At 40.3% G+C, this 21,676-nt stretch overlaps 1 protein-coding gene across 1 annotated transcript in view; it reads right to left on the bottom strand.

Moving 5' to 3' along the window:
* The window catches only part of sema3c (sema domain, immunoglobulin domain (Ig), short basic domain, secreted, (semaphorin) 3C), a 39,840-nt gene extending 19,342 nt beyond the window's left edge, over positions 1–20,498 (bottom strand). The window contains exons 1-4 of the mRNA XM_017411632.3: positions 20,344–20,498; positions 16,944–17,130; positions 3,720–3,880; positions 3,039–3,101 (exon numbers count right to left, since the gene is read on the bottom strand). Of these exons, the coding sequence (XP_017267121.1) occupies positions 3,039–3,101; positions 3,720–3,880; positions 16,944–17,079 (360 nt within the window). The 5' untranslated portion in view covers positions 17,080–17,130; positions 20,344–20,498. The remainder of the gene's footprint in view (positions 1–3,038; positions 3,102–3,719; positions 3,881–16,943; positions 17,131–20,343) is intronic.
* Between the last annotated feature and the right edge of the window lie 1,178 nt (positions 20,499–21,676).

Below are 21,676 nucleotides of genomic sequence, written 5' to 3'. Positions count from 1 at the left end.
TTTTTCTAAATTACATATTTTTTAAAAGCATATTATGCTTTTTCTAAAGTGCTCTGTGAACTAAGAGTGAACAAATAAAGATTTGTTTCATGTTGGGTGAGTTCATTGATTCTTGAACTGTTGAAATAGCTTGGCATATGTCATGTTTAGCAGCTGAGCTGTAGGACCCATATGCAGGCTCACTAGAAATGGGCAAAATGGCTCTTTGGTAGCCAAAAAAAAAGGTTTTAAAACATTATAACCAAGGCAAACAGATGGCAACACAGTAAGAGGCTGACAGAGGATCTGACAAAGACTGATGAAAAAAACAAAAAACAACAACAAAAAAAAAACCAAGGAGCCTATATGTATACAAGAAGGGGTGATTAGTAAGTGTCAACAGGGGTGCTGATTTCAAACAGAATACAGGTGGTGTGTAAAGAGCTGGAAACAGAGACTACGGAGGACGTTTAATGGCAATTATGCTACAAGAACAATAAAACAAGAAAATAACTGGATAGGTAAAATGCCAAAGCTTATAATAATCCAAAGATAATCAGAGTGTTATTTCTTCACAAATGCTTCACAAAAGATCCAAATCAAACAAACTGTGACTCACTGAACCTTATTCATTTATTATTTTTCTTTGCAAATTTAAAGCTGTCGGATCTGAACATAAAGTTCACTAGGTCTATAATACAACCATGTGTGAAGATGTTCTGCTCAGTAGATTTAGAATAATTTTCACATTAGAGGAGCAGATGGCACAGTTAACCTTTGTTAGAATTTAAGAGAGAAAAAAAAATTTGTTAAGCAGTTTTTAACACCGTTCCAGCCTTCTCTTCCGCACTAACAACAGTACAACAATAAATAGTTTTTATATTTTCATATATTCTAAACTAAGATGTGATACATTGGACTAATCAGACATAGCATAGACAAGGTATAAACCTAACGTGAACACTAAAAGTGGTACATAGTTATTACTTCTGCATGCAGTAAATCAAAGTTAGCTCTGCTGTTATGACAGTTGTACAATTGCTGCAGAGATCCTTGGTCAGTAGAAACAGAGTGTCAGTGATGGAGATCGGAACGACTACTGATCTCTCTGCCTCCGCTTGCCAATCTCAGTGGTGGCGGGAGTGCTGGACTTATGCACCTAATTAGGCTTGGGCTTCCAGAAAACGAGCAGAGAAAAGGAAGAGAAGCGGAGAAAAGTGTGGAGGCAAAGAACAAGTACCCAGGGAGCTGTCAGGAACTTGGACATGTCTGCAGAATTGGCAGCTGCTGCTGCAGCTCACGGCCGGTTGCACAAAACTCCATTGAGAACCATCGACAAATTGCAACTGGATGTTTTACAGTCTCACGCCCATCTCTGTTATTTATTGTCATCTTCTTTATCTCTCCTCGTCAGTTCTGCTTTTCTTTGGCTTTTATCGCCCATTCATTTCAACACACCCACGTGAAGCCTGCATTTAGATCAGATCAGCCCTACTGAGTCACATATGTTTTGGACCCTATCCTTTTTCATTTTCCTCTTGTGGTTCCAATCCATACGTGCACAGCCTCATAGCCTCGAGTGCTTTCACTTCAAGCTCAAGGTGATCACACCGAGTTTAAAGTGAAAGCTTATGAGCGAGCAGCAAATTGATTTTAAACAATGCAGCTAGTCTAGATTTGGCCTCTGATGGCCCCTTCTGCCACGGCGCTGATCCCTAGAGCCCCATTTAACCACAGATCTTATTGGAGAAAAGGAATTTAATATATACAGATGCAGAGGGTGACCATGACAGATGCATGGAGACTTTATGTTGAGAAATGAAAAGCCTTTGAGAAAGTTGAGAGAAAGTGAAACAAACAGGAGTAATAAAGAAACTGAGGAGCACTGACAGGGTCGGAAAAATTGATCAAAGGTAGAAATAACAGTCAGACAGAAACTGAGACCAGTAGAACGTGGAAGGAGTGCAGAAACGACAGCAGGGGGAAATGGGGGCCGTTGAGCTACTCTGCAGAGAAATGGCTCTCCCAAATATTTGGAGACTGTCTGCAGAAGATGTGCAATTACTCAGAGCTACACAAATCACTTGGTTACTGGAAACAGTTCTTCCTCTGTTTCTGCATTAGCAATTTGTGCCATAAAATCTGGTTCTTTTTCTCCTGGGGCTGTCAGAGGTGTGTAAAGTTGGACAAACACGTAGCACTTTAAGCAGAGCAATGCCTTTAAAAAAAAAAAACTAAAATGGCCTTTAATATAAATAACTTGCCTAAAATATTTCTTTTTTTTTTCTTTCTTTCTTCCTATTCTGCTATGGGTTGCTGTGCATGCACGTGTTTCGACTGAATCTGTATTAAATTTTGTTGCAACTGCTCCGAATCAAGCTACCTTATGAAATCTTCCTGTCAGTGAGTTTATTTACAAGATTTAATTTATGATATCTTTTCCCCCCAACAATCTGTGGCCTTCAGTTGTTGCACAGCTTTTTCTTGGACTGACAGCTCTTGCCTGGAGGATTCCAGGCGGTGATCCTGTGCACATCTGCTGCTGGATCTGGCACAAGCCAACAGATGCTAGAAGAAAATCCCAAAAGGCAGCTTTATGAAGGAACAGGAATGGAAACAGCTGACAAGATCATTATTTTGATTTTGACCATTATGCTGGAATAATATGAAGACTTTCTAATCAGTCTTGGAGAATTTAGGTTACTATTAGATTTCATTAGGCCATCTAACTAGGTAAATAGTTAGGTGGGTGGTTATTCGCCACATACAATACAAAATAATATTTTGCATAATACTTATTTGGGGAAAGATTTGATTTCCTATAGGATCTAATATCATGTTTTTTTAATTGACCCCCTCAAAAAATTACCAGTAAGTGCTTGTTTCAAACTTTTATTACTTGCACAAAAACAATCAAATGTGAAAGCTTTTGTTTTGCCTCAAAATGAAACTGAAATTGTTGTATTTGTCTGTTTTTTTCTAGTATTTTTTTCTGCCAGTCTAAAAAGAGGCCATAAAAACAAGATGATACATTTGAAGTTTTTTGAAATCATTCTTACTGTTGGGTCCTTGCCTGCCATTTGGCATTCTTCTATTTTGCTTGTAGACGCAGGCCAGAACATCTGGAGATAAAAAAACCAAAAACAGCATTTATATTAGTGACGGAGCTTATGGGTAGCTGGAAACTGAAAGACAGAAGATAAATTACGTGTTTTAACATCCTCTATGCACAGACAAATCTCAGCAAATAATTGCATAAAACAAATAGATCTTTTCAATTGTTCCTGTTACGCTTAAGTCCCGGTGTCGGTAATTGCGGCTCGCTATCATTTGTGGAAAACGTGTTTTGAAATTCGAATAGGGGGTTTAAAGGTCCAGGCCAATGAATATATTATGCAATTTACAGAGTAGAAAACTGACAGCGCAGCACTCTTTGGTGAACCTAAATGCTCTTCTGTCTGTTTGTGCTCTTCGTATCTGTCAATTACACAGAAGATAATTCCACCACTGCTTTCAGAATTGATAATAGGAGGGCTTGGGTAGTTTTACGGGGTCTCTCAAATACCCCTGGACGTGCAATTTGCATATGAATGCATGATTGTTTTAATAAATCTGCAGCCGCAGTTTTAATGCTGTTTACTGGTTTTATTTGTTAGAGTAAAAAAACAATGCTGCAATAGTTGCCAGGATTGCAGATTTTTTTTTTTTTCGCAAAACACTAACTATAACCATCTGCTGACCTTAATTGTGCCATGGGTGATGTTGTTGAGGTCCATGGAGAGAACGTGGTCCTTGCAGCCCACATACATCCTGTCCTGGTCCTCGTCCATGTGCAGGACCCTGTAGTCCATGGCCTTGTCTGATATGCTGTAGTGTTCAAAGGCCTGGGAGGCCTGCAGGTCTGAGAGGCACACGGGGCAGAAAAAGCAGAGGGAAACGTTAAAAAAAGCCTTTGTCAACACTGAGGCGAGAAGATTTTTTTTTTTCCCCCCAGTTTCTAAATTAAATCCATAATAAACAGATACAAGAACGAGATCTGAAAAGAAAGAAAACAACGCCGGTGTAACTTTTAGGATTTGGCAGCTGTTCTTTAAACAAGCCACATAGTTCTCATACTGGGACTACAGCTGACACCAGATATTTACACAGGGTGTAAGGCGATTTACAACTACAGCGCAGGCTTCATCGACAATACTTGCACAGAAGGTCACGAGAAATAAAAAAAAAGTCCTTTTTGTTCAGATGAGCATAAGTAGTGTGCCCAATCTGCTGCGAATTCAAGAAACAAGTCAAACAAGGAGAATTCTTGGTGTAGACAGGGTTGTAGTCAAGACCACTTAGAAGTGATTCCTAGAAGAGATAAAGTCTCGGTTTAAAGATTAGGTCGAGAGCCATCTCAAACAGGCTCAAAGCCAAATCTAAACTGAAGCCAGAGGAAGAAAAAGGTACCTTTAATATTCTCTAAGCTACTTTTCTTACAGACACAATGAGTCAAACCTGATCAACCAGTGCAGGATTTAGCTTAAAACATTATAGAAATGGCTCAACTTTATATATTGTTAGAGTAACCAAACAAAGTTTTTTACAGTAAGATATATCGTATTTTCCGCACTATAGGGCACACTGGATTATAAGACGCACTGTCAATGAATGGTCCATTTTCCAACTTTTATCATATGTAAGGCACATCAGACTATAAGGCACATTAAGCGAAACAAAACAGCCCCCTGCCTTTTTGGAGAATACTGCAACGACGTAAGCGTCAAGTATAAACGCCTCCACCGCTCGCTCAGGTCTGCGCGCAGAGCCCTGCGTATAACTGATCCTTAATCCTGCAAACGGTGCGACTTTGTAGTTTACCAAAGTTGTACTAAAACATTACGACTTCTTATGTATATTAGGCACTCCGGATTATAAGGCGCACTGTCGTTTTTTGAGAAAATTAAAGGCTTTTAAGTGCGCCTGACAGTCCGGAAAATACGGTACTGTATATCTTGAAGGGATGGTCCACCACAATGTGAGTTTGCTTTGTGATGCTTTCAAAATAATGTGCATGAATTTTTGAAAAAAATTCTCTTACTTGCTTCTCAGTTGTATATTTTACAAGTTCTTTGGCACAGAGTTGTCTTACATTTGGTGAACATTAAGTCAAGTCATGATGTGTTTCTAATCATAAAATACAGTTTTCAGTGCCTGAACTTAAACACATAGTTTACGTGCCTCAAACTAATCTTGTACATGCTTCTCAGTTAGTTTGAGTGCTTCAACCTAATCACCTACTTTATATGCTTGAACCTAACTGTGTTTTAGGTGTCATAATCTCACTAGGCAGCACTAAAAAACAAAACAAAAGAAAAAAGACAAAATCACACCTTCTAAATAGCCGTTATTTGTTCATCTCAACTGCTGCACTCTGCTCTATTGCAGTCTATTCCACATCTTAAAACTGTCAAATGCTCTTATTGTTACAGTTTGAGATGTTGTAAAACTGTGTACCAATATGGACACAAACATAAAAAAATAGACATAGATCATGGGTCATTAGGTGTGACAGTTTTATGGGCAGCTGCGAGGCCGTGTTGCAGCACCAAACTGTAAATGAACTCAGTTTTATGAAAACCTTCGAACCAGACATCTAGAAACCACTTTTATAGGACAAATTTGAGACAATGAGACGCATGCTTTATACCATTGTAGAAAAGTTGCGATTATGTGTGAAAAGGGTTCCTGCAAAGTGCTTTCTGCCCATTCAGTCTTTCACACAATGAAACATACTCAGTTATTTTCAACCCGATTGCTTCAGATATATACAAAAAGCCCTGATTATTGAAGCCAAACTCATGCATATTTATCACTTTTTCAATCTGCACTGAGAGAAGGGGTTGGGGGGCGGTAAAGTAGATCTACACCCTCCATGTCCTTTCCTGTATTGACCCTCTCTAAGCTCTTTGTGTTTTCTCCTCTAATCAACAAGCAGGTTGGCTGTGCTTCGCTTCAGTCCCTCAGGCCAAAGTCACATTTTCTTGATTGTTTGGCGCATGCTTTTCAGGTTGTAGCCTTTTATCTTGCAGGAAAGTGGCTTTTCTGTGGCACCCCTCACTCTCATCACAAGCTGTTGTTTGGTGCTTTTGCCATGTAAAGCCTGGAGTGTTTAACTTTAAATAAAGGCAAGTTAACCACTTCAGGCAGAGGCGAGTTTCCCACGGCTCTTCACTCCCTCCTCGATCTGCGTTTAGGTAAATTGCCTGATCTTGCGACGAGAGGAGGCTGATTTTGAGCACTGTATCATCAAAGATAAGTGCACAGATGGACCAAAACTCAACTGTGATTTTACCCAACCAAACAGAAGCAAAATTCAAACTGAAAGTGTCTTGTAAAGCAGACTTTTGCTTCACAAATTTAAATCCTTTAAGCCAAATTTTGCCTCATGTTTCAAAGCTGTAATTATCTCCAGCAGAGGGCAAACCATCTCATTACTGATGAGTAATGAACAACTTGCCAAAAAAAAAAAAAGTAACTCAGGCAGTATGATTCAGATATAAATTATGTATCAGAACAAACACAAAAATACTGTCAATCAGCAACAACACCCAGGTGTGAAACACAAACAGGGAGTCAAGCTACACACACTGAACAGGATCCTAGGTTTCAAAATAAAACAGGAATTGAGGCAAATACTATCTGTAATAAAGAAGGTTAACAAGAATGAAAGCATAAGGAAATCAAGACAAAATACTAACTATAAATAAGACAAGCAGTTCACAAAAATAAAGCTTCAACCACACTTAAACTTAGAGAACCACTGTTAGAAGTGGAAGCTAGAAATTCTAGATCTGTCCAAAACAGGATGAAAAATAACAAGAAACTAATAAGGTTAGTAAGGTACGTAAGCATTGTTGTTAATGACACCATTTTTAAGACAAAATTTTTGAGCTAGTCTGAAGAAAATATTTAAATAAATTAGGAAAAACTCCTGTCCTTTCGAGCAGAATCCTAAAGATTCTACAAAGGAAACAAATTGTTCCAGCGGGTGTGGTGAGGGTGAAGCCACTGCTCAATATTATGGTGAACTTTGGATTGTTTTCTCCGTGGGGGGGTGGGGTGGGGGTGGGGGAGCAGAGACTTTCATGTTCCCTTGTGAGCGGGGAAGGCCAGTTAAGCCCGGTGCTGGGATGGGACGAGGCTGTGTGTGTGTGTCACATGAATCCAGCTCCACTCACTGAGAGCCAAACTGAACCCTCTCTGGACTCCACATACCATTAGATCTGGTGTCTTCTCAGTGAGCTGCTGTCAGGCTCATGCAAACACATGAGTCATGGCTGCACGGCTGCAACTTTGTGTAAACCGGCACTCAGAGTTCAACTTGCCAGATGGAGCACCTGCTCTAAAAGGGAGAGTAAGAGGGGGAGGTTTTCGGTGCCCCCAATTAGACCAAGTGCTTAATTCTTACGGCACCTTATCGCTTTTATTTGACAACTTGCAGCTTTTGTAAATTTACTAATGATATCAGTTTTAATAAAACTGAAAGCAAATGTTGGAGAGCTGCTATTATTTGCACGTGTGTGCTATGAAGTAAGTCCTCTGGACTGTATGTGGTTCATTAGTCGTGTGTGTGCATGCATTCCTCATTGATGAGATCGCACAACCCCGTTAAGAGAAGAGTATCAAAACTGAGCAAGCCCTAAAATAAAAAGGATTGTTGAGAATCTTCATGTGTGGTTTATAGGTGGACAGGCTAATAAAGCAACACCCTGCTTTGCACTGTGTGGTGTGTATGTTTCTGTTAACAAAAGAAAAGGTAACTGGATTAAAGGAAAGTCTGTTATTTCCTTTGTTGTCTCTTGACTTTTGTTTATAGAGACAGAAAGAAAATGGCACAAAAAAGGAGAAAAATCAGGGTTTGAGAGCAACAGCTGGTGGGTTTTGTATTATGTATACCTGCAGGGGGGGTGGGCTTTGTACCTCCCTGTGGATCTCCCAGCAGTCTCCTGTGTCTTGCCTTTGATTAGATGCTTTGACCCATAATGTCCTATTGGTTGCTTCGCGGACCACTTGTGATGCAGTCCACTCTGATCAATGCAGCGGACAGTGAAGTTAGCAGAAAGGGGGAAGCTGGAGACCGGAGAGCCCAGAGTTTGTCTCTTTTGATGTGGAGTGTGAGAAGTGACTGAGCGGAAGAAGCAGAATTTTGTTTTTGTTGGGCCAAGAAGCTGCAAAAGGTCTTTCTGTATTAAACAAGAGACCACTTTCTCAGCTACAGATTGGATTATATTAGAATTTGTTGGTGGTAACTGACAGGCTGTTTGTTTCATGTTTCTTAGCCCAAATCTTTTCAGTTTACATCATTCATAAAAAAGGCAACACCAAAGTCTCCTATTTTTTAACCTAATAAAACATTAAACAAATGATCTTTTTGCACATTTTATCTCTACGCTTTTCTGTAATGAATAAAAAAAATCTAATCTGGAAGCAACTAAGTTTGTGCATATAAAGGTAAAAGATGATTACTGCAGAAGAACCTGTGTAAATGGTAAACACTCACCAAGATCATTGTGAAGGGACCAGAGTGACTACTTTGTAAGGCTGACTTCCTCCAAGCAAACAAAAACATTATCTGACAGGTTTTACAGGATATACTAACGTCCAGAGGTCACATAAAAAGATTAAACCAATTTTTTGTCTCCATGGGAAAGCATAACAGCCATCAGTGTTCGATCCAAAACATGTTGGTGCTGCTAATAGTCTCACTATTTACAAAGGAACTGGAGAATATTAAATTAAGAACAAAGACCAACACTGATTTAGGTTTTTCTCAATTTAAAATCATTTTTGCACCCTTTTTTCTTATTAGTAATTATGTAGTAGCAGTACAAGGACTATGAAGTAGCCACAGCCAAATTTGAAGTAGAATACTTATTTGTGACTTTGAATCTCTCACATGAGAAGGTAAGAGGCTGTTTTTTTTACTTTTTTTATTCTTAAGATTCGAAACAACTAATTGACAAAGAATTTATTTTATTAGAAGCTCTCAACATCAAAAAGGCTCTGATGTTTTGATCAGCTTACATTTATCTTGCATGTAAACTGCTTGGACAGATATTTTTGAAATGGAATGGGTTCTGTCAGCAGATAAATATCTTTGTTCTTGTCTGAGATGTCAAAAACAGCTCAGCAGAGACGACGTGTAAAGCGGCAAGAGCCTGCGATCACTAACACTCATCCCTCTGTAAATGCTAAGAGAACAGATGCCTCATGGTCTCAGGGGTTGGAGTAATAACCCAGAAAGGCAACAAGCTCAGCATCCCACTGAGTAAAAAAAACAACAACAACAAAACAGCATCTTCTTTTACATGACTGTGGTGAAAAACAGAAGAAAAAAAAGCCAAAAATGTTGGGTAAGAAATGAAGGAACATGTCATTAAAGCCTGTTTGTATGGCAACAATTAAAGGTTGGAGGAGACTGCAGCGCTCACACTGTACAGTAAATCCAAGAGAGGAAATGCAACAGCCACAAAGAGGCTCTTTTCAGTCTTGCAGCATTTTCTGTCAGGCTTGGCCCCCAAACTGCTCGCGTGATCAAATAACCAAGTTTGACTGTGATGCCTCCAGCGGTAAACAAGGCTGCCATGGTTCTGGTTTGAGATGCCCGTACAAGCAGAGGTTTGTTGTAACGCAGCATTGTTAAAAAAAAAAAAGACATTCTCAGTGGCTGGAAAATATGTGGAATCTTCATGAGCAATGCAACTCTAGGTCTGGAAACTTGGGCAGCCGGTGCCAACTGACAGATTTGGTGTCTCTTCAGCAGCTTTAACGATTTTCTATCACTTTGACGGGGGTTAGCAAAAGGTGACGGAACTATCAAAGAAGCTATGTATTATCGTGGTTATTCTTAAGAGGAACAACAATGAGAACTTCCAGGCTCAACAACACATGAATATTTAGTCAGGACATCAAATAGTCTGTTTGGCTGAGGGATAATAAGCTGTCATCAAATTGAGAATCTGGAATGTTGTGTGTTTTTTTTCTTCCCCAAACTCAGTGTCTGTCTAATTAAAAACACTTCAGGGTCTTATGGCGAGCAAATTACAAACCAAACGTAGAGCTTTCCATGCAAATCAGCCCTCATCAACAGTTGCCTTTTCTACCCAAAACCCAGCTAGCATATAATAACTTTGGGCTAATTAGGCGAGTTCTCAATTTAGTTCAAGGAGAACCTGTTAGATGGTCGGTGTGAGGACTCCAATCACCCATTTTGATGAACACCGTAGCAGGAACTTGTACCACGTCTTTGCAAATACTTTCTCCACACTTTAGAGTGGGTTTCACCCTAGAGACCTTACATTATCTAAACGGGCTTAACGGTTTTTGAGTTCACCTCTGGATGGAAGCACTTGCAGAAAAAAAAGATTGGAGACCAATATAATTACGAGCAAAATTCTTAAAGATATTAAAAAAGGTGACTGCAGCCAGAGCATTTGGTCATATTGTTTTCTTTTGGATGTACCCTGTTGGCACACTGTAATAACTGGTGTCACATACATGCATAAATGGCAGAGGGGAAGTTGAGGTGTGAATCCACTGAAAGACGACCACCCAGGACGTCTCGCTGTGTCTGACGGCGTCGTCCGATTGTCTGTCCAGTAGACATACTCCGCATTCCCAGGCAAGCTACACTTAGCACTTCAAATTTGAACAGCATGTGTAAATGTACTGTAATGCGGCTACATTTCAGAAGCCAGAGCTGACAGGAGAAACCGTCCCAGCAGCTGTCTCTGATTAATTTCACGATTGTTTTTCTGTCGCAAATTACTCATAGCCTGACATTTGTAATGGGAATCATCGGGAACAAAGAATGCTTTCGATGTGACGTATCTAAAATATGACATCCGAGACTGGTGTGTATTGTCTCGGTTATCTGTGCAGAGTAATGTTATCCGTTACCGATGCCAACTGTAGGTTTCTTTGCACGGCAGACTTGCGACGTTGATGGTTAAATGTTCCCAGTACGCTTTGAAACTTGAGATGACAAACAGCTTAAGATGCTCCCCACAGCAGACGGCTCATTTGCGTCCCCAGCGCCCTAATTAGCACCTGGCCTTCCCTTTCACATGCCACCGGCAATCAAACCCACTCATCCTGTCAAGCGCCGTGCCTTTTAGCCCGTGACCTCTCACCTACACATCGGGGGCCCTCTGGTTTCTTCACTCACCCAGCAGACTGTAAATCTCAGTGATCTTTACTGTCAGGGAGGCTCTCATAGAGACAGTCACAGCTAAGAAAGGCTTTCAGGAGATATGAGTCAGAGGATTTTCAGCACTGATATGTTTATTAGTCTTTATGGGCCGTTAAAGGAAAATATGGGGGGATGTTCATCCAGGTGGATTTTTTGCTACAGTCCTTGCTCAAGAGGGGATTATTGAATTTTTCTCAAAGTTATTGCACAATAAACATACAGTATATAAAGTACCCAAACATATGCCTTTGCTTTAATTTACACACATGTTGCAGTTGGTGGCAAGTTTTAATAAAAGACAAGATTTATCCTCAGGTGCCTAAATAATTAGTCATGTTTTTAAGGTTCACCAATCAGACCCTGGAATAAAAAAAAGTGTGCACAGATTGTTTAACAAGAATGAATGATGGTTTTCTGTTGGTGCTAAGTTCTAACGCGGTAAGATTCCTTTGTTTGTCTCTGAGGAGACTCTACTGATTATCTTTCAGCCTGCTGCAGGAAAAGGTATCATAAAACATTCAACAAAGTTGGGTATAGGTCAGACACAGGTTAGACGCAAGAGAAAGACAGGTCAACAGAGGAAGTGTCAAACACGTCACAGTCTGTAACTCCCAACCTGGTGTTCACCCCCACCTGCAACCCGTCCTGCAGGAAAACATTCAGCCTGCAACTCAGACAATTACATCTTAGGACACGAGCGGCGCATGTGCTCGAACACCACTGGCTTTCAGCTATTTGTAGCACGTCAGTGTGTGTGTCAGCGCTGACAGCTTGGGTAGGCCTGTGTTTTGCCCTGCCAGAGATTCTTTGTAATCACGGAGCATTGGTGATTTTCCTTCGCAAGCTTCATTAGGTTCATCACTGGAAAATAGAGAAAGCTACTGTGCAGCCCTACGAGCATTAAAGAATTAACTGCAAGTCGTGGCCTAAAAACAAATTGGGCTGTTTCTGGCTCGTTTTCAAAGAGTAAGGTAAGAAAAAACAGAAAAAGAAAAAAAAAACGAGGGGCATTTAAACAAGGAGGGGTGATTAGTGAGTGACAAGTGTGCTGATTACTAATGGAAGCCAGGTGGTGTGTGAGAAACTCCTAATAGCCACGGTGGTACAGGAATAAAAACCGAGAGCTTAATTAAAATTACCAAAACTCATAATAATCCAAAGAAAACCAAGTACCTCCATAAAAACCTCATAAAAAAAATCAAAAATAAACACAGACTGTGGCAAAGTTGTGGAGCTGCATGGTTTGAATGATGATTATGTGGAAAGTTTGACACTTAAACGCAATCAAGCTGAGGAATGCACACACAGACGCCCTCTTGGTCAGATTTACCAACACACTTCTACACCAAGTAAAGGCAGAGAATAGACTGCTATGAGCCTACTGTTTGTGAATTATGAGGAATGGCTGGAGGTAGTAATGAGTCATGAAAGGAAACTGGTATATCTGCTCTCTGACGTCTGGTTTCTGATCCAGTTCTGCCTGCGTCCCATGTGGCTCATACATTAACCACAAAAAAAAAGCATGCACAGATCTGCTTTTTTTTTGTTTCAATCGACATATTTTACGAGTTGGAACTCCCACTGTATATGTTTCTAAGCTAACTTTGTATTGAATACGGAAATCTGCCAGAACAGGGCGAGACTTGATGAGGTTAAATGGTCCTGATCATAAACACAGACCGTTGCACCATCTGTCTGTCAGCGAGACGGATAGATAAGGCAGCTTTGTGGACTCAGCTATTCGCTGAACAACATCTTGGCGAGAGTTGAGGCAACTTCTGATACAGTAGCAGAACCAATGAGCATCAAATAGATGTTGTATTCAGTGAATAACTACAATTCCACTGAATAAATACTCCTAATGACTGTGTATGCAGGGGGAAAGCTTATAATCTCAAATTTGAATTTAAATTTTATGATTGACAAAATTGAGAAAGTTAAGGTAACCAAGCAAGTTTATTTTGCAAGTTTACACAAAACAGTTCTTGATTCAAATTCAAATCCTAACTGTATTAAGACTAAGTTAAATTCATTTTAATTGGCCGAGTTAAACTAAAATTCCACGGTGTAGATTTACTTTGCTCAGCTTTTATCAGATTTGTTTGAATTAACATTAGTGAGAGATTTCAGTAAAACAGAAGGGAATCATGTTGTGGAACCAAGTTTGTTGGGTTTTTTGTTTCTTGAATTAACAAAAACATGTTTAAATGAGACAAAAAACTCAGCAGAAGATATATTAATATAATAGTTCAACCAACCCATCTGAGTTGAGAACCAACAGCAGTTGAGTCAATCTGAAGTTATTATGTTGACCCAAGCCATGCGTGCAAACACCGCATAGCAGCTATCAAGCACGGTGGTGGAGGGTTGATAATTTGGGCCACAGAACTGGGCCCCTTGCAGTCATTGAGTCGACCATAAACTCTGTTTTATACCAAAGTATTTCTAGAGTCGAATGGGAAGCCATCTGTCTGGCAGCTGAAGTTTGGCCCAAACTGGGTCATGATAAAACAGGACAATGATTCAAACTGTCTGCAAAAGAAACGGATTGCAATGATCCAGTCAAAGTCCAGACCTGACTGAGACGCTGTGGTGGGACATTAAGATTCTGCAGCCCTCAAAGCAGCAGCATTGTAAAGAAGAGTGGGCCAAAATTCCTCCATAAAAATCTAAGACACTCATAAAGTCATACAGAAAACCAATAAGTTATTGCTGCTAAAGGGAACTCTACAAGCAACTGAATCAGGGGGCGTATGTAGTTTTTCCACACACAGCTTTTACATTTTGTCTTTATTTTTCTTTTATAAATAACAATTTGGTGTTTTTGTGCACTTGAAGTTCGATTTTCGAAATAAGATCGTTTTTTTTATTGTCTTAATATATAAAACCATTAAATTAAAAGGAGACATACTTTCTTTAACCCCAAGTCTTTATTTTACACACTACTAAAAAGAAAAAAAAACTATTTCACAAACTTAATAAGTTCATTTTTGAGTGTGCAGCTGTTCTGAGACAAATTGCACCATGAAGCAAAAATAACATTAAAAAGAAGGCCGTAAAGCCTGTTTAAAATTCAAAGTGAAGCTGACTTCTCGGAAGAGCTCCGTTTCATTTTTTGATCGCTTTTATTATGATCAGATCAAATTTATTCCAACAACGAGGCAGACGGTGATCTGAAAGGGGTTTGAGTTATATATAAAACTGCAATGAACTCACTCTTTGAGTTATGAATACTGAGGGCATTTCACTTTTTTTTTCTGAGAAAAAAACAAAAAACAAAAACACATTAGACTGCCACAAAACATTCCAGAATAAATGCTGAGAAACGAGTGACATTTAAAGCAACTGAAGGGGGGTAATTATCTTTTATTACTTTGGATATTCCTTAAAAAAAGTTTACAGTTAGAGAAGGCCTGAGTCACAGCAGAGAAAGGCACCACTTGAGAGTTTATTGTTTGGATTTGCTGCCTTTTGCACCGTTTATTATACATTTTTAATTGCGGCCTGGCTTCATTTGACTGTTGTAAGCAGGCAGATTTAGGGAAGAGAGGAATGTTGGAGACTTTCTCTGCAGGACGTGAGGCTACGTCGGGAGTCTCATGAACCTGCCTTTTCCCCCTGGATTGGGTTTTAGCTAAATCCTCTGTGTTCTACAGCACAGGTTTATTTTCTCGGATTAGTCGGATCCGGCTCAAATAACTCAACAGATCACACGTGAGGCTGAAGGAATCCACTGACCTTTGCTGACCCTCAGCAGGTGCCGAACCACCTGCACTGTCTTCCACCCCTATCCCAGTCTTCTCCCAGGCTGCTTCAGCCCGAGCTCAAGCACACTGAATTCCTCCCTTGGCCAACACTTCCAGTGTTTGTGTAAGAACCGAATCTCCACTCTGGTCCTTAAGAGTCCCGCTACATCTGTTGCTCAGCCATGCCAGAAAAACTTTCTGAAAGCTCCCGATGATTTCTGACTCAAAAACAAAGCTGCATCCCCTCAATGCTCCCTGATGTGCTAAATTAAAGCTGGAATGTAAACTCACACCTGATGCTGGCTTTTAAAGCTTAAAAATAAATAAATAAAAAGTGTGTTCAAATGTGTTCCCTGCTGCTCATTTCTCGTAAACTCCCCTAAATGTATCAGGCACATAAAACTGAAGCAGAGACATTTACAGACTCAAAACTGCTGGGTTAAAAAAAAAAACCAACCCAACTTGTAATCCATTTCTGGGTCAAATTTAACTAAGAAGGTTTTAACTAAGCAAGGTTATCAGTTTGACCCAGCATAGTGGGTTAGGTTTTCTACCCTTAAATTTGTTTAAAGTGGCTAATTTGTTGAAATACTAAAAAGCAGAGTTAAAAAAAACACCCCAAAATCTGTTTTTTTTTAGATAATTACAAATTAGGCTAGCTAGCACCAACTAATGTTATTTTAGGAACCCAAACTCATTGTTTAGCACAAAACTGAAGTTATTAAAAAAAGCCAACCAGGGTACATATCTCCTTACAAGTTGTTCTAACGGTCTTGTTTTTATGTAATACATCTTAAAGCAGAGGCACAGTCAAGTTTGATTTGGGTAACTTCATGTTGGGCTGTGAAAAATGACGCAGCTCATCTACAACCCGACCAATTTTTGACCTGACATTTGTTCAAACCAAACCAACCTCTAACCCAACAGCTTCAACCCAGCCAGTGTTAGCAAAATAACCCAGCACTTTTTAGTGTGTACCTTACTGTGCAGATAAGCAGTCATTAAAATTAAAGGGCTTGTTGATGAACAAATGTGTTTGAATCCCCCATCTATGCTCCTCCCTGCAGGGAAACACACTCACAGAGGGTAATATTAATCTAATTTAATCCCTACTGGCGCACATTTTTTTTTAGTTTGGTATTTTTTTTTCTCCCCAAGATGGCTGTGATATTTAACAGCTAAAAGAGGCTGCAGAGCAGACACACTGAAGCTCCACTGAAAGCTGGCTTATACCTGGAATGAAATATTAACCAGGGAAACATGACAGCCAAGAGAAAGCAAAGAGAGAAAAAAAAAGAAAATGAAAGAAAGACAGCAGGCAATACTGAGCCCATACGTGGGGGGGAAAAAAAGTCATGACACATGGTCTAAACAGCTAAAGAGAGAAAGAAAATACTTGCTTTCACTGCAGATTGCAACATCTTACTAACTGAAAGCAGAAACCTGACTGACGGACAACCTCAGCTGCTCTGAGCTGCTTAATCCACAACGAGAGGCGAAAGGTGATCAAACGTCTGCTTCGGCCTTTCGCGCTCGACATGGAAAAAAAAGGTTACGCGCCACTCACGGCACTCTTAAAGCTCCAGTACGCGCTCGTTTCAAGGGAGCATCAAAAATTCACCAGATAATCTCGTTTTTAATTTGAATAAAACAGGAGATTCAAAACCAGAGGCAGCAACAATGCCCCGAGGTCTGCCCGCAGAGCGGAGGGGTGTGATTAAAGCTTAACGAGGAACAGATTCAGGGTGGTTCCTGCAGGCAGTGCCACTTCCCGCAGAGCTCTGACACACGGCAGGACAAAGGAAGGACAAGGATGGGCTGTAAATGGAGCTGAAAGGCCTGGGGTTTGTGAGAGTGAGGATAAAGTTGGGAAATTAAAGATTACGTTGATAAAAAAAACATAACTCATGAGATGAGAGCAACTTTATTTCCTCTATAGATGAACACAGGTAAGTTGGTGAGTTATTAGTTGCTTTTACTCTTACCTTCAAAGGAAAGGAAGACTCTTGGCACAGGCTGAGGAAAGCTGGAGACCCTGCTGCAGAGGAACACGAGAGCCAGGAGGGAAAACCCCATCGTCGACACCGAAGGTGGCCTGGGCGACCCCCCCGGCCAGCCCATAGCTTCACCGCTCAGGAACCAGGACCAGCTCCGCCTGCCGGAGGGGTTTCACTGAGAAGATCAATATTAAATGGATCGGTCAGTTTTTAAATGGTATTATTGCAATACAGTGAAAATGATCAACATTTTAAATTTAAAGTGTTTTTATTCGAGCTTTCACTGCTAAAACCATTGCTCTGACAGATCCAGGAACGCTGTTTTAGGATGGAAAGAGTTGCACAGACAACTACGGGGACCCAGATTAGAAGACGGCTCACACCACTGGCTGCCTCCTTGCAGATGTAGCACTTTTAAAAATGAATGAGGTAAATCTGCACAAATAAACTGTTGGAGATGTGCCCCTTCAGCCTCTTGTTCCTTCCCCCCCCTAACATGACAAGAGCAGCTCAATTATTGATAGGTCCAGGTGCTGCGCTGCGATAACGCCCGCTGTGCAGAAGTCTTCAGCAGGAGAGAGAGAGACGTAGCTCTTTCACCCACTGAGACAGGCTGCGGGAAAACCACATAGCACAAATGACCTTCATGCGTGCAAAAACAAAACAAAAATCATAAAAATACAGGAGGCTGACGCTCTGACCTCATGGCTTATTGATGCACAGTAAAAAATTAATGACGAAAGATATAAAAGCTATAAAAATTTCAGAGTGGACTGTGGTAGGCCAAAAAAAAAAAAAAAAAGTATTTGTGTGGTGGAGTAGAGCACGACCGATTGACAGCTGAAGTTGAGTTTGACTGTTCAGGTGCATGAGGACAACACATGGAAAACAGCAGAGGAATGAGATCTTCTTGGCTGCACTTTAAAGAAATAAAGCAGCACGGGGTGCATTCAGACTGCCCCAGCCGGTGCACCGCAGCCCCTCTGCACTGCTGCAATATGCACCATAACACACTCAAAAACACAGTACCTTCTGGCCCGTTCCAAATCTGAGCTCTTGCTTCTGACTTCATTCTTTAAAAAGGTGCTCACTGAGAGTTCTGCCTTTGTTACGACAAAAACAAGGCATTAAAATATGTTTTAAGTCTAAAGGTTTCAGAAGTTAAATCATTGTTATTTTCAAGCCATTTATTTTCCTGAGAATTGATTAAAAAAATGCACTTTTGGCCCTTTCCAACTTGTTTTCTTAGTAAAAGACCAGGGCAAAACAAACAATTAGACATAAAGAACACTTAGATCTTTCAAAGTAGGAATATGTAGAAAGGAAACAACAACTAATATCTTACACGCTGCAGATACTGCCTAAACTCTAGTTCTCCAGATCGAGGTAGCCTAAAGTCTGTGACTGACAATCTAATGGCTAGTCTGAACAGGGCAAATGGCATCCATTTTTAACTTCTCTTTGCTGTTTGGGCTGTTTGGGACCGGATGTAAATCAAGTAATGCCAAGCAAAATGTGATGTCCACATATGTGGACGCCAGTTTCTAGGAGGTTGAAACAACTCCAATCTCAAAGATTTCATAGGGTTACATGAAAGCTATCTTATTGCCTTTACTATGCTGTCAATTTCACATTATTCCAGCAGAAATATTCTGATTTTCCTGCAAAAAGTTCCTCAGACTGCACAGTCTGTGTAAATAACAATGAAATGCAAAAGTTATGATAATGTAAATGTTTCTAAAATATTGTTTACATGAAATGTTGGAGATTAAAGTTGTTTAAGGTGGCTGAAATCCACTTTGGTCTTGGCTCCACTCAAACTAGCCTTTAGCTTGTCCTTCTGGTCAGAACTAAACTCCATTTCTCCAAACTGAGGTTGATCAAAGAGCTGTCTACAACAGGTAAGATATTACTTATTCATACCCAGTTCACAGAACCCCCTTTTCAAAAGATCTGAAGTATCACGTTAAAACCTTTTTCTAATTAAAATACAAGCAAGTTTAAATAGAATCTACTTGGGTTAAAAATTAATGGCACCAGAACAGAATACTTTTCAGTTTTAATTACTCTTGTAATTGCAATGTGTAGATGTACAGCAGAATTTTATTTTTTTAATATTTTTTTTATGTAAAAGCTAACTCTTGAACCACTCCCCTCTTGTTCAGAATGACAGTGATCTCCTGGGGAGTGCCTCCGGCCTGGAGCTGTTGCTCTTGCAGCTGCTGAACTCATCATCAAGGGAGTTCATCTCCCGAGCGTTCTGTGACATCTCATGAGGTCAGGTTTAGACACTTTGTGTCGCCGCTCACATACACACACACACACAAAAAGACTCTGCCACTAATTCCCCTGGAGCGCTGCACCAATCCACCAGCATGAAAAGTTCTGCCAATAAAAGGTGCATTACTGTTTGAGCAAAAATAATAAATACGCCAATTAATTTTGCTGAGCCCAGGAATTCTAGGGCTGAGTCTGCCAGGAATCTCTGCAGCATCAATTAAACGTCCGTGCACAAAAGGAGGTCGGTGCAGTGGAGTCACATTTCCAGTCATGATAATTGTGTTTATTATATTTGTTCCTTGGCCCGGAGCCTAATTAATTTCCCCATCTTATCGTTTCAGAGGCGCAGCTTTAAAACTAATATTGACGAAAGAGCTGTACAAGAACCCCCCCTTCCCTGCCCCTGCCGCTTCATATCTCTGTTTGTAGGGTTCCAGTTTGCTCCTGTTAATGCTTTAAACACATTGAACACAATTCACAAGTCAGCAACGTGGAATTTATGGACCCGGGCCTCCCATTTTGGCTCGGAATTTTCTGTTTGTGTCCCATAATGCAGAGGAAGAATGACATTTTCCGTGGTAAACAAGTTGCTGTGCGTCCCAGCTCTGACAGGACGGCATGTGTTCACACCCCACCCTGTCAGTTAGTTGTCAGTGGTGTTAAAAACACATACACACACACACAATCTTTAAAACCAGCAGTAGCAATCGAGAGGAGATATTTCAGCTACAAATTTACAAATCATCATGAGTTTTAATGGCAACATTTACATCCAGTGATCCAAATGAATCTTTTTCCTTTTGTAACAAAATAGAAATGTTTCAAGATTATTTTATTACATTTAAAGTACTTTTTATTCTCTTAAAATGTCCCAATTTCTACTTTATTGGCTAACTGTGACTAAGTCTAGACTCATTATGGAATATCATGTGATAAATCCAAAACATTCCAAAGCATATGAGTGAATAAAGTGCAAAACTTTGCACCTGTTAGCTCTCTGCCCACTAACTTCTGTCTGCATCCAGTGTGATATCTACGCCACCAAAGGAAAGTTCAGTCCAGCCCCCAGAGACAGGGTCATGAGAGACCCCCTTTAAGCCTGACTCACCGTCCAGGACCAGCAGAAGAGGGCAGATCCACCAAATAGGAACCTGGATTCTATCCCGTAGAAGCACCTCGTTTCCAGCCTCCTCCTGTGACTCCAAAAAATTCCATCGGAGCGCTCGGAGAGCAGGTTCGACTGAGACAGAGCCCAGGACAGAGGAGAGGATAAGAGAGGAGAGGAAAGAGGGAGGAGAATGAGGAGACAGAGAGAGGGAGAGGGAGGCGGTGTCCTGTTACACTCTCTCCGCTCGAGTCCCCCCTCCTGCTTCTCCTCTTCCACCATTGTCCTCCCTCGGTTAACTAGACAACAAACAGATCACTTTAACAAAACATCACAGAGGTGGAGGACCCCCCCCCAACCACCGGCTCGCCTCAAGCAATAAGAGGGTGAAGCAGTAAAGGCCAGACACATTCATCACTTGCACTGCTTTTATTCTGTGGATAACCTAATTCCAAGACTGAAAATATTCGATTTGTGCTCTATATTGTGAACAAAGTCAGATTTTTTAATAGTAAATTCCATTTTTTGGGGCCTATATAGTTTCCTGCAGCAATAAATGTTATGAAGTTTGTTGTGTTTTGTCTTGAATTGTGTTAGTCTCCTTCCTACAATGGATTCTTTCAGTTTTTATTATTCAGAGTATCTTTAATTCCAGGTTTTAATTGTTCTTTTTTTGTCATTCTAGTCAGTTTTATATATTGCCTTGCTCTCTTCAACAGCTTTGAAAAATGTTCTACCCTGTGCCTCATGTTTCAGTAAGAAAAGTCCTTTAAAAAAATTTGAAAAACAGAATTATACAGAGAATTATTCTTAGGGTTGCAAAGGTGTAGCACGAAGCCCAAACGGGGACTCAAAATTTAATGAAAAGAGCTACAGTTTACAGTCACCTGCAGCTCCAGAGGTGGATGATTGGGGGCCTTGAGATCATCTCTGCAGGTGAAATTCCTAGGTCTGGTTGGTAAGTACAATCATTTTGAAAATTAAAAAGGGGTATTTGCAAATTCTAAATCAGCGAGCCAAGATAGAGATTGAAGATTTGTGAAGATTGTACAAATTATTTTAACTAACTAACAAATAGAGTGGCAACTGGGGTGGCATGATATTCTGTACCACCCCTTAGAACTGCCACTGCCTACGATCTCCTAGGTCTGTTTTTGGATCTTCTCTTTCACTTCAGTACACAACGCTACCAAAACCTGTATTTTGAGCTACTTGGAGTACAGTTCACCAACAGAAACAGGGTTTCAGTGAACTTAGCTGGAACAATGAATTATTTATCCAGTTGCCAAGAGAACAGAAAAACAAATCCAGTTTATATTTACAGATTCATTCTTTT

Source organism: Kryptolebias marmoratus, linkage group LG18 (genome assembly GCF_001649575.2).
Source record: "Kryptolebias marmoratus isolate JLee-2015 linkage group LG18, ASM164957v2, whole genome shotgun sequence".
Classification (NCBI taxonomy): Eukaryota; Metazoa; Chordata; class Actinopteri; order Cyprinodontiformes; family Rivulidae; genus Kryptolebias; species Kryptolebias marmoratus.
The sequence above is the reverse complement of the archived record's forward strand: the minus strand, read 5'-3'. Positions and strand labels throughout refer to the sequence as shown.